Genomic DNA, 15,222 nt, shown 5'->3' on the forward strand with positions numbered 1-15,222 from the left:
CCGTCAGAAGATAAAATATACATAAAACGCCACCGCGCCTTCAGATTCACAACGCGTAAAAAACGGCACATGCCGCTTTTTACAGTTTAGAATACGGCGTTAATTTACAATTATTCATACTAACGGCTTGCCATGTGTCAAAACGTCTTCAAAAAGCGCGTTCTCGACGCCTTCTGAGCACCTTCAGAACGTCTTGACATCCGTTAGTTGAGGACGATGGGTTAGGCCATTTCATTAAAAATGGTGGGGGCTGCAGGCGGCCTCACCCTCAGTTGTTGGTCGTCACCAGTGGGTTTTATTAGTCAGCTATTAGAATATGTATTATTGTTAATATGGTTGCATTTCATCCATAGTTTTTATAATGAATGGAAATTCATATAACAACAAATGAAAAACAGTTATGGTTGTCTAGCTTTTCTTAGTAGGCTATTATAATTATTATTATTATTATTATTGAGTGGTTTGCATTTCATCCACAGTTTTTACAATGAAATCAAATAAAAAATAACTGTCATTTGTTGTTTATTTGAATTTCCATTAAATAGGGATAGGGATGTAAAATAGGGATGTCTTACGGCTACCGACTGGTCTCAGAACATGGAAGCGACCTCTGAACTCAGCACTGCCCCCTACTGAACAAGCGGAAATGGGCCTTTAGTCTGGAATCCTGATGATTTTTGGTGAAAACGAGTTTAAATGAGCTCAGCAGAAGCTGGACTGGTTGATAGCCTGCTGGACTCTGTCTGATCTGGGACTTGGAGCAGTTCTGGATCCAGCCCCAGTTTGCTTCCACGTTGCTTTTTAGTCAACGCAGTCCCGTGTCTCCTGGGGTTGGGCTGAATCAGGGATTACTGGAGGATAGCGAAGCTCTCTGGGAGACTTTATTGTAACGGTGTGTTCAGACCAAACGTGTTCTGAGCGTCCAGAGCGGCAGGTTTCCATGTAAAGTCTATGTGGAGGCGCGACAAGGGGGCGGCGAGCTTTCCCACGCCGCGTTTTGAGCATTTTAGGCGTCGGCATTCCACACAGAACGTGAACGGGCCAAAGATTTAAGAAGTTGAACGCACGTCAAAAGCCAGTGATGGAAAAGCTGAACTTTGGTCGCTCGACCAATCAGAACGACCAGCTCGCAGGTCCTGGAGGATTCCTGTGGTGAACCCAGACACGGGGCTGAGATGCCATTACTGCACCGCCATCATTCAGACTGACCGGAAGGAAAGCTCCGCCTCCCTCTTCTCTTTTCCGCCGCGTCTGCCGCTTGTCTGGAGCGGCAACGTTTTGAGTGTTTTGGGCGTCGGACACAAAAGTGGCCGTTTAGTGAGCAGCGTCGAGCGTTTGGAGCGTTTTCGACGCTCAGAACGCATTTGGTCTGAACACACCGTCAGACTTCTAGACTGTCTTGGGTTTAAAGGTCTCTATGGACCCCCGGACTTTGTATGTATGGACACATGTCTTCCGTACACTGACTTCTGCCAGTAAGTCATTCATTTATGGAGACTTAGTCGGTGATGAGGTTCCAGCTGAGCGTCACACGATGACTGTGTCTCAATCAGGGTCTGCAGACTGCGTAGGCTGCGAAGTGTTCTACGACGTCTGTAGACAACCAGTAAGTCTGCTTCCTGCCAGTAAAATGAGACTGCTTATCTAGTGGACGAGAATTACCCATAGTGCTCCAGTCCTCCGTTGCCTAGCAACTAGATATGTCAAGATATGTTATCTCATTACTGATCCCATTCTTCTGCAAAAACATGAAAATATGTTTAACATGACAGAAAATGGTAGCAGTAGTTTAAATGAGATTTCTTTTCCTTTGTGTGTAAATGAGCAACATGAGGCGGTTTAGACGAGCTCTCCTCTGGCTGACAGCTCATCCTGTCAAGCTGACGTTAACTTCAGTGGAAAATAATCCTGGTTAGACACACATACAGTCGTCCTCATATGTATTCATACCCTCCCATTAAAGAAGGAGAAAACTGCTGCCTGGGAAATAACATGAAACTGACTAAAGTCATAATAAATAAAAGTTTGATGAAAATCATGACATTATTTTCTAATTCTGGTTCAACAGGAAGATTTTTTAAAAACCAAACAAACATGATAAAATAATAAATGTTCCATCAGTCATAAACTAATATTTAGTAGAAGAATCCTGTGATGTTTCCGCTCCAGTCAGGTGTTTTCTGTTCCTCCCAGTCAGACTTCTGCACCTGTTGACAGGTATTTTGTCCCCCTGTTCATCAGAAAAATGCTCTCATTTGTCCAGGACACATTTGTTTGTTTGTTTGTTTCTTTAACTCATTAAATGACCGTGTCTTATATGACTGGATTATAATTTAACATGTTTAATTATTGTTCCTTATTCCAGTCTGCAGTTATCTTGGTGACTGGAATAAATTCAGTCTTTTCTTGAAAGGAGACGAAGACATCTGAGGACGACTGGAATGAAATCCATTGTGGTTATTGGACACAATGTCCTCCCAGCTCGTCTGCCGGGACAAATATGTGTGTTTATACATAAAAATAAATAAATAAAGGGTCTGGCTGGTGTGGTACCGACACCGGCACTCTGCTGCTTCTTTTCTGTCAGGAACGCAATGCATTCTGGGATAGGAGAGGGCGCTGAGGATGCATCTCTGGTCGCCTTCGTTTTAAGCTGATCTGGAGCCAAACGAAGGGCGGACTGGGAGGACTGGGAGGACTGGGAGGACTGGGAGGACTGGGAGGACTGGGAGGACTGGGAGGACTGGGAGGACTGGGAGGACTGGGCGGACTGGGAGGACTAGGAGGACTGGGAGGACTAGGCGGACTAGGAGGACTGGGCAGACTGGGAGGACTAGGAGGACTGGGAGGACTGGAAGGACTGTGAGGACTGGGAGGACTGGGCGGACTGGGAGGACTAGGAGGACTGGGAGGACTGGAAGGACTGTGAGGACTGGGAGGACTGGGCGGACTGGGAGGACTGGGCGGACTGGGAGGACTAGGAGGACTGGGAGGACTAGGAGGACTGGAAGGACTGGGAGGACTGGAAGGACTGTGAGGACTGGGAGGACTGGGCGGACTGGGAGGACTAGGAGGACTGGGAGGACTAGGAGGACTGGGAGGACTGGGAGGGCTGGGAGGACTGGGAGGACTGGGCGGACTGGGAGGACTGGGCGGACTGGGAGGACTAGGAGGACTGGGAGGACTGGAAGGACTGTGAGGACTGGGAGGACTGGGCGGACTGGGAGGACTAGGAGGACTGGGCGGACTGGGAGGACTGGGAGGACTGGGCGGACTGGGAGGACTAGGAGGACTGGGAGGACTGGGCGGACTGGGCGGACTAGGAGGACTGGGCGGACTGGGAGGACTGGGAGGACTGGGCGGACTGGGAGGACTAGGAGGACTGGGAGGACTGGGAGGACTGGAAGGACTGGGAGGACTGGAAGGACTGGGAGGACTGGAAGGACTGGGAGGATTGGGAAGACTGGAAGGACTGGGAGGATTGGGAAGACTGGGCGGACTAGGAGGACTAGAAGGACTGGGAGGACTGGAAGGACTGGGAGGACTGGAAGGACTGGGAGGACTGGAAGGACTGGGAGGACTGGAAGGACTGGGAGGATTGGGAAGACTGGGCGGACTAGGAGGACTAGAAGGACTGGGCGGACTGGGAGGAATCAGAGGGAGGAATGGGAGGACTGGGAGGACTGGAAGGACTGGGAGGAATGGGAGGACTGGAAGGGCTGGGAGGACTAGGAGGACTGGGCGGACTAGGAGGACTGGGCGGACTGGGAGGACTGGAAGGACTGGGCAGACTGGGAGGACTGGGCGGACTGGAAGGACTGGGAGGACTGGGCGGACTGGGAGGACTGGGAGGACTGGGCGGACTGGGAGGACTGGGCGGACTGGGCAGACTGGGAGGAATGGGAGGACTGGGCGGACTGGGAGGACTGGAAGGACTGGGAGGACTGGAAGGACTGGGCGGACTGGGAGGACTGGGCGGACTGGGAGGACTGGGAGGACTGGAGGGACTGGGAGGACTGGGAGGACTGGGAGGACTGGGCGGACTGGAAGGACTGGGAGGACTGGGCGGACTGGGAGGACTGGGCGGACTGGGAGGACTGGGCGGACTGGGAGGACTGGAAGGACTGGGAGGACTGGGAGGACTGGACGGACTGGAAGGACTGGAAGGACTGGGAGGACTGGGCGGACTGGGAGCAGCCTTGGAACTGGGACAGAACCTGGCACCACTATGACGCATGCAGCCGATGAGTCGGCACTTGGAAGTGTGCAGACCCTAAATAGAGACACAGCCGATGTTTCCATGACAACAGGAAGTCGGACTGAAGGAGTGGACATGAAGTCCGGATGGACGTGACATGTAATGGGATACATTAGCTTCTGTTTCCATCCTGGTGACCTCGCTGTTGACCTTTTAGGGACTGGAGGTGCCTCTGGTTGCCGTGCTGCAGTGGTCAACTCCCAAGATGCCTTTCACCAACTGCATCTACACCCACTACAGGTGAGTACAAAGCAACAACCCAGAGAAGCGCCGGGAGAACAACGTTTAGGCATCTTTCACTGCAGAGCTATTCTATAAATCTATTTATGAAATGAAGTAATTATGTTTTTATCGGAACAACTTCATTATATTTAGAAAACAGTGGTGGAATCTGCAGCAGAAACAGTAGAATCTGGATTCAGCCGTGTTTCCGTTGATTTCCATCAACCTTTTGTTATGTTTTTCAGTCATTCATTCATTTTCCGAACCGCTTATTCCAATTCAGGGTGGCGGGGAAGCTGGAGCCTATCCCAGCCGGCTTTGGGCGACAGGCAGGGTACACCCTGGACAGCTCGCCAGTCCATCGCGGGGCTTGTTATGTTTTTATTGTTCCTAATTTATCCCAGCTGAGAAATAAAATCCCTCCCATGCAGGCTGCCAGGCCGCTTTCAGGGAGCAGCGGGGGTTTAGGGTTCTGTTCAGTAGTCCACAGCGTTTTTACTTCAATTGCCAAGTCAGAACTCCTCCTGACTCAAACCCTCCTTTGTTACCACAAATCCACCACTTCCATTTCAATAAACTAAGATCAAGACAAGAGATGCCTGATAAGAAGAAGAGGACAAGACTTGTATGGTGTCCATGTTATATACAACATACGGTATACATGTTATATACAACATGCAGTATACATGTTATATACAACATGCAGTATACATGTTATATACAACATACGGTATACATGTTATATACAACATACGGTATACATGTTATATACAACATACGGTATACATGTTATATACAACATACGGTATACATGTTATATACAACATACGGTATACATGTTATATACAACATACGGTATACATGTTATATACAACATACGGTATACATGTTATATACAACATACGGTATACATGTTATATACAACATACGGTATACATGTTATATACAACATACGGTATACATGTTATATACAACATGCAGTATACATGTTATATACAACATACGGTATACATGTTATATACTACATACGGTATACATGTTATATACAACATACGGTATACATGTTATATACAACATGCAGTATACATGTTATATACAACATACGGTATACATGTTATATACAACATACGGTATACATGTTATATACAACATGCAGTATACATGTTATATACAACATACGGTATACATGTTATATACAACATGCAGTATACATGTTATATACAACATACAGTATACATGTTATATACAACATACGGTATACATGTTATATACAACATGCGGTATACATGTTATATACAACATGCAGTATACATGTTATATACAACATACGGTATACATGTTATATACAACATACGGTATACATGTTATATACAACATACGGTATACATGTTATATACAACATGCAGTATACATGTTATATACAACATACGGTATACATGTTATATACAACATACGGTATACATGTTATATACAACATACGGTATACATGATATATACAACATACAGTATACATGTTATATACAACATACGGTATACATGTTATATATAACATACAGTATACATGTTATATACAACATGCAGTATACATGTTATATACAACATACGGTATACATGTTATATACAACATGCAGTATACATGTTATATATAACATACGGTATACATGTTATATACAACATACGGTATACATGTTATATACAACATACGGTATACATGTTATATACAACATACAGTATACATGTTATATATAACATACAGTATACATGTTATATACAACATACAGTATACATGTTATATGCAACATACAGTATACATGTTATATGCAACATACGGTATACATGTTATATACAACATATATTTACATGTTATTTACAACATACGGTATACATGTTATATACAACATACAGTATACATGTTATATACAACATACAGTATACATGTTATATACAACATACAACCTGGTTGAAATTAAGCTACATCTGCCGACAGCAGTTTAAGTGTCTGATGTGTTTAATAATCTGCTGCGTCTCCTGGTGCGATCTTCTTTCTGCAGCAACATATCTAAGATGGCCAAAGTCCAGCAAACCTGCAAGCATGAATGTGGGCCTGTCCACTTCCTGACCCTGTCTCTCTCTCCCAGACTTCCCAGTATCCGTCTAGACCGGCCACAGTTCGTCATGACTGCCAGCTGTCCGAGCACCGTCACGGTGAAGGAAAACTTTAAGGTCAAATACGTTCTCCTGAACAACCTGCAGGACTTCCTGGCCGTCCGGCTAGTCTGGACTCCCGAAGGTCAGTGTCCTGCTTTTCCACTGGTCACCCTGAGTCACATGGTCAGGGAACGGAAACAGCTGATTGGACCATGTGTCTACCATGTGTAGACAAACCACATCAGGATCTGGTCTACCACCAGACCTGATCCCCCTACGACCACATCAGGATCTGGTCTACCACCAGACCTAATCACTTTACTACCACATCAGGATCTGGTCTACCACCAGACCTGATCCCCCTACGACCACATCAGGATCTGGTCTACCACCAGACCTAATCACTTTACTACCACATCAGGATCTGGTCTACCACCAGACCTGATCCCCCTACGACCACATCAGGATCTGGTCTACCACCAGACCTGATCCCCCTACGACCACATCAGGATCTGGTCTACCACCAGACCTGATCCCCCTACGACCACATCAGGATCTGGTCTACCACCAGACCCGATCCCTTTACGACCACATCAGGATCTGGTCTACCACCAGACCCGATCCCTTTACTACCACATCAGGATCTGGTCTACCACCAGACCTGATCCCCCTACGACCACATCAGGATCTGGTCTACCACCAAACCTGATCCCCCAAAAACCACATCAGGATCTGGTCTACCACCAGACCTAATCCCTTTACTACCACATCAGGATCTGGTCTACCACCAAACCTGATCCCCCATAAACCACATCAGGATCTGGTCTACCACCAGACCTGATCCCCCTACGACCACATCAGGATCTGGTCTACCACCAGACCTGATCCCTTTACTACCACATCAGGATCTGGTCTACCACCAAACCTGATCCTCCAAAAACCACATCAGGATCTGGTCTACCACCAGACCTGATCCCCCTACGACCACATCAGGATCTGGTCTACCACCAAACCTGATCCTCCAAAAACCACATCAGGATCTGGTCTACCACCAGACCTGATCCCCCTACGACCACATCAGGATCTGGTCTACCACCAGACCTGATCCCCCTACGACCACATCAGGATATGGTCTACCACCAGACCTAATCCCTTTACTACCACATCAGGATATGGTCTACCACCAGACCTAATCCCTTTACTACCACATCAGGATCTGGTCTACCACCAGACCTAATCCCTTTACTACCACATCAGGATCTGGTCTACCACCAGACCTGATCCCCCAAAAACCACATCAGGATCTGGTCTACCACCAGACCTGATCCCCCAAAAACCACATCAGGATCTGGTCTACCACCAAACCTGATCCCCCATAAACCACATCAGGATCTGGTCTACCACCAGACCTGATCCCCCTACGACCACATCAGGATCTGGTCTACCACCAGACCTGATCCCTTTACTACCACATCAGGATCTGGTCTACCACCAGACCTGATCCCCCTACGACCACATCAGGATCTGGTCTACCACCAAACCTGATCCCCCAAAAACCACATCAGGATCTGGTCTACCACCAGACCTGATCCCTCTACGACCACATCAGGATCTGGTCTACCACCAGACCTGATCCCTTTACTACCACATCAGGATCTGGTCTACCACCAGACCTGATCCCCCTACGACCACATCAGGATCTGGTCTACCACCAGACCTGATCTCCCTACGACCACATCAGGATCTGGTCTACCACCAGACCTGATCCCCCTATGACCACATCAGGATCTGGTCTACCACCAGACCTGATCCCCCTACGACCACATCAGGATCTGGTCTACCACCAGACCTGATCTCCCTACGACCACATCAGGATCTGGTCTACCACCAGACCTGATCCCCCTACGACCACATCAGGATCTGGTCTACCACCAGACCTAATCCCTTTACTACCACATCAGGATCTGGTCTACCACCAAACCTGATCCCCCATAAACCACATCAGGATCTGGTCTACCACCAGACCCGATCCCCCTATGACCACATCAGGATCTGGTCTACCACCAAACCTGATCCCCCTATGACCACATCAGGATCTGGTCTACCACCAGACCTGATCCCTTTACTACCACATCAGGATCTGGTCTACCACCAAACCTGATCCTCCAAAAACCACATCAGGATCTGGTCTACCACCAAACCTGATCCTCCAAAAACCACATCAGGATCTGGTCTACCACCAGACCTGATCCCCCTACGACCACATCAGGATATGGTCTACCACCAGACCTGATCCCCCTACGACCACATCAGGATCTGGTCTACCACCAGACCTGATCCCCCTACGACCACATCAGGATCTGGTCTACCACCAGACCTGATCCCCCTACGACCACATCAGGATCTGGTCTACCACCAGACCTGATCTCCGTACGACCACATCAGGATCTGGTCTACCACCAGACCTGATCTCCCTACGACCACATCAGGATCTGGTCTACCACCAGACCTGATCCCCCTACGACCACATCAGGATCTGGTCTACCACCAGACCTGATCCCCCTACGACCACATCAGGATCTGGTCTACCACCAGACCTGATCTCCCTACGACCACATCAGGATCTGGTCTACCACCAGACCTGATCCCCCTACGACCACATCAGGATCTGGTCTACCACCAGACCTGATCTCCCTACGACCACATCAGGATCTGGTCTACCACCAGACCTGATCCCCCTACGACCACATCAGGATCTGGTCTACCACCAGACCTAATCACTTTACTACCACATCAGGATCTGGTCTACCACCAGACCTGATCCCCCTACGACCACATCAGGATCTGGTCTACCACCAGACCTGATCCCCCTACGACCACATCAGGATCTGGTCTACCACCAAACCTGATCCCCCAAAAACCACATCAGGATCTGGTCTACCACTAGACCTAATCCCTTTACTACCACATCAGGATCTGGTCTACCACCAGACCTAATCACTTTACTACCACATCAGGATCTGGTCTACCACCAGACCTGATCCCCCTACGACCACATCAGGATATGGTCTACCACCAAACCTGATCCCCCATAAACCACATCAGGATCTGGTCTACCACCAGACCTGATCCCCCTACGACCACATCAGGATCTGGTCTACCACCAAACCTGATCCCCCTACGACCACATCAGGATCTGGTCTACCACCAGACCTGATCCTCCAAAAACCACATCAGGATCTGGTCTACCACCAAACCTGATCCTCCAAAAACCACATCAGGATCTGGTCTACCACCAAACCTGATCCTCCAAAAACCACATCAGGATCTGGTCTACCACCAAACCTGATCCCCCTACGACCACATCAGGATCTGGTCTACCACCAAACCTGATCCCCCTATGACCACATCAGGATCTGGTCTACCACCAGACCTGATCCCTTTACTACCACATCAGGATCTGGTCTACCACCAAACCTGATCCTCCAAAAACCACATCAGGATCTGGTCTACCACCAGACCTGATCCTCCAAAAACCACATCAGGATCTGGTCTACCACCAAACCTGATCCTCCAAAAACCACATCAGGATCTGGTCTACCACCAAACCTGATCCTCCAAAAACCACATCAGGATCTGGTCTACCACCAAACCTGATCCCCCTACGACCACATCAGGATCTGGTCTACCACCAAACCTGATCCCCCTATGACCACATCAGGATCTGGTCTACCACCAGACCTGATCCCTTTACTACCACATCAGGATCTGGTCTACCACCAAACCTGATCCTCCAAAAACCACATCAGGATCTGGTCTACCACCAAACCTGATCCTCCAAAAACCACATCAGGATCTGGTCTACCACCAAACCTGATCCTCCAAAAACCACATCAGGATCTGGTCTACCACCAAACCTGATCCCCCATAAACCACATCAGGATCTGGTCTACCACCAGACCCGATCCCCCTATGACCACATCAGGATCTGGTCTACCACCAAACCTGATCCCCCTACGACCACATCAGGATCTGGTCTACCACCAGACCTGATCCCTTTACTACCACATCAGGATCTGGTCTACCACCAAACCTGATCCTCCAAAAACCACATCAGGATCTGGTCTACCACCAAACCTGATCCTCCAAAAACCACATCAGGATCTGGTCTACCACCAGACCTGATCCCCCTACGACCACATCAGGATATGGTCTACCACCAGACCTGATCCCCCTACGACCACATCAGGATCTGGTCTACCACCAGACCTGATCCCCCTACGACCACATCAGGATCTGGTCTACCACCAGACCTGATCCCCCTACGACCACATCAGGATCTGGTCTACCACCAGACCTGATCTCCGTACGACCACATCAGGATCTGGTCTACCACCAGACCTGATCTCCCTACGACCACATCAGGATCTGGTCTACCACCAGACCTGATCCCCCTACGACCACATCAGGATCTGGTCTACCACCAGACCTGATCCTCCTACGACCACATCAGGATCTGGTCTACCACCAGACCTGATCTCCCTACGACCACATCAGGATCTGGTCTACCACCAGACCTGATCCCCCTACGACCACATCAGGATCTGGTCTACCACCAGACCTGATCTCCCTACGACCACATCAGGATCTGGTCTACCACCAGACCTGATCCCCCTACGACCACATCAGGATCTGGTCTACCACCAGACCTAATCACTTTACTACCACATCAGGATCTGGTCTACCACCAGACCTGATCCCCCTACGACCACATCAGGATCTGGTCTACCACCAGACCTGATCCCCCTACGACCACATCAGGATCTGGTCTACCACCAGACCTGATCCCCCTACGACCACATCAGGATCTGGTCTACCACCAGACCTGATCTCCCTACGACCACATCAGGATCTGGTCTACCACCAGACCTGATCCCCCTACGACCACATCAGGATCTGGTCTACCACCAGACCTGATCTCCCTACGACCACATCAGGATCTGGTCTACCACCAGACCTGATCCCCCTACGACCACATCAGGATCTGGTCTACCACCAGACCTAATCACTTTACTACCACATCAGGATCTGGTCTACCACCAGACCTGATCCCCCTACGACCACATCAGGATCTGGTCTACCACCAGACCTGATCCCCCTACGACCACATCAGGATCTGGTCTACCACCAAACCTGATCCCCCAAAAACCACATCAGGATCTGGTCTACCACTAGACCTAATCCCTTTACTACCACATCAGGATCTGGTCTACCACCAGACCTAATCACTTTACTACCACATCAGGATCTGGTCTACCACCAGACCTGATCCCCCTACGACCACATCAGGATATGGTCTACCACCAAACCTGATCCCCCATAAACCACATCAGGATCTGGTCTACCACCAGACCTGATCCCCCTACGACCACATCAGGATCTGGTCTACCACCAAACCTGATCCCCCTACGACCACATCAGGATCTGGTCTACCACCAGACCTGATCCTCCAAAAACCACATCAGGATCTGGTCTACCACCAAACCTGATCCTCCAAAAACCACATCAGGATCTGGTCTACCACCAAACCTGATCCTCCAAAAACCACATCAGGATCTGGTCTACCACCAAACCTGATCCCCCTACGACCACATCAGGATCTGGTCTACCACCAAACCTGATCCCCCTATGACCACATCAGGATCTGGTCTACCACCAGACCTGATCCCTTTACTACCACATCAGGATCTGGTCTACCACCAAACCTGATCCTCCAAAAACCACATCAGGATCTGGTCTACCACCAGACCTGATCCTCCAAAAACCACATCAGGATCTGGTCTACCACCAAACCTGATCCTCCAAAAACCACATCAGGATCTGGTCTACCACCAAACCTGATCCTCCAAAAACCACATCAGGATCTGGTCTACCACCAAACCTGATCCCCCTACGACCACATCAGGATCTGGTCTACCACCAAACCTGATCCCCCTATGACCACATCAGGATCTGGTCTACCACCAGACCTGATCCCTTTACTACCACATCAGGATCTGGTCTACCACCAAACCTGATCCTCCAAAAACCACATCAGGATCTGGTCTACCACCAAACCTGATCCTCCAAAAACCACATCAGGATCTGGTCTACCACCAAACCTGATCCTCCAAAAACCACATCAGGATCTGGTCTACCACCAAACCTGATCCCCCATAAACCACATCAGGATCTGGTCTACCACCAGACCCGATCCCCCTATGACCACATCAGGATCTGGTCTACCACCAAACCTGATCCCCCTACGACCACATCAGGATCTGGTCTACCACCAGACCTGATCCCTTTACTACCACATCAGGATCTGGTCTACCACCAAACCTGATCCTCCAAAAACCACATCAGGATCTGGTCTACCACCAAACCTGATCCTCCAAAAACCACATCAGGATCTGGTCTACCACCAGACCTGATCCCCCTACGACCACATCAGGATATGGTCTACCACCAGACCTGATCCCCCTACGACCACATCAGGATCTGGTCTACCACCAGACCTGATCCCCCTACGACCACATCAGGATCTGGTCTACCACCAGACCTGATCCCCCTACGACCACATCAGGATCTGGTCTACCACCAGACCTGATCTCCGTACGACCACATCAGGATCTGGTCTACCACCAGACCTGATCTCCCTACGACCACATCAGGATCTGGTCTACCACCAGACCTGATCCCCCTACGACCACATCAGGATCTGGTCTACCACCAGACCTGATCCTCCTACGACCACATCAGGATCTGGTCTACCACCAGACCTGATCTCCCTACGACCACATCAGGATCTGGTCTACCACCAGACCTGATCCCCCTACGACCACATCAGGATCTGGTCTACCACCAGACCTGATCTCCCTACGACCACATCAGGATCTGGTCTACCACCAGACCTGATCCCCCTACGACCACATCAGGATCTGGTCTACCACCAGACCTAATCACTTTACTACCACATCAGGATCTGGTCTACCACCAGACCTGATCCCCCTACGACCACATCAGGATCTGGTCTACCACCAGACCTGATCCCCCTACGACCACATCAGGATCTGGTCTACCACCAAACCTGATCCCCCAAAAACCACATCAGGATCTGGTCTACCACTAGACCTAATCCCTTTACTACCACATCAGGATCTGGTCTACCACCAAACCTGATCCCCCATAAACCACATCAGGATCTGGTCTACCACCAGACCTGATCCCCCTACGACCACATCAGGATCTGGTCTACCACCAAACCTGATCCCCCTACGACCACATCAGGATCTGGTCTACCACCAGACCTGATCCTCCAAAAACCACATCAGGATCTGGTCTACCACCAGACCTGATCCTCCAAAAACCACATCAGGATCTGGTCTACCACCAAACCTGATCCTCCAAAAACCACATCAGGATCTGGTCTACCACCAAACCTGATCCCCCTACGACCACATCAGGATCTGGTCTACCACCAAACCTGATCCCCCTATGACCACATCAGGATCTGGTCTACCACCAGACCTGATCCCTTTACTACCACATCAGGATCTGGTCTACCACCAAACCTGATCCTCCAAAAACCACATCAGGATCTGGTCTACCACCAGACCTGATCCTCCAAAAACCACATCAGGATCTGGTCTACCACCAAACCTGATCCTCCAAAAACCACATCAGGATCTGGTCTACCACCAAACCTGATCCTCCAAAAACCACATCAGGATCTGGTCTACCACCAAACCTGATCCCCCTACGACCACATCAGGATCTGGTCTACCACCAAACCTGATCCCCCTATGACCACATCAGGATCTGGTCTACCACCAGACCTGATCCCTTTACTACCACATCAGGATCTGGTCTACCACCAAACCTGATCCTCCAAAAACCACATCAGGATCTGGTCTACCACCAAACCTGATCCTCCAAAAACCACATCAGGATCTGGTCTACCACCAAACCTGATCCTCCAAAAACCACATCAGGATCTGGTCTACCACCAAACCTGATCCTCCAAAAACCACATCAGGATCTGGTCTACCACCAGACCTGATCCCCCTACGACCACATCAGGATCTGGTCTACCACCAGACCTGATATCCATACGACCACATCAGGATCTGGTCTACCACCAGACCTGATCTCCCTACGACCACATCAGGATCTGGTCTACCACCAGACTTGATCCCCCTACGACCACATCAGGATCTGGTCTACCACCAGACCTGATCCCCCTACGACCACATCAGGATCTGGTCTACCACCAGACCTGATCCCCCTACGACCACATCAGGATCTGGTCTACCACCAGACCTGATCCCCCTACGACCACATCAGGATCTGGTCTACCACCAGACCTGATATCCATACGACCACATCAGGATCTGGTCTACCACCAGACCTGATCTCCCTACGACCACATCAGGATCTGGTCTACCACCAGACCTGATCTCCCTACGACCACATCAGGATCTGGTCTACCACCAGACCTGATCCCCCTACGACCACATCAGGATCTGGTCTACCACCAGACCTGATCCCCCTAC

At 49.6% G+C, this 15,222-nt stretch overlaps 1 protein-coding gene across 1 annotated transcript in view; it reads left to right on the forward strand.

Moving 5' to 3' along the window:
* The window catches only part of trappc14 (trafficking protein particle complex subunit 14), a gene marked incomplete at both ends in the record, with an annotated part of 46,612 nt that overhangs the window by 16,489 nt on the left and 14,901 nt on the right, over window positions 1-15,222 (forward strand). The window contains 2 exons of the mRNA XM_079247499.1: window positions 4,416-4,498; window positions 6,619-6,770. Of these exons, the coding sequence (XP_079103625.1) occupies window positions 4,416-4,498; window positions 6,619-6,770 (235 nt within the window). The remainder of the gene's footprint in view (window positions 1-4,415; window positions 4,499-6,618; window positions 6,771-15,222) is intronic.

This window comes from Telmatherina bonti (assembly GCF_933228915.1).
Source record: "Telmatherina bonti genome assembly, chromosome: 10".
NCBI classification, from domain to species: Eukaryota; Metazoa; Chordata; class Actinopteri; order Atheriniformes; family Telmatherinidae; genus Telmatherina; species Telmatherina bonti.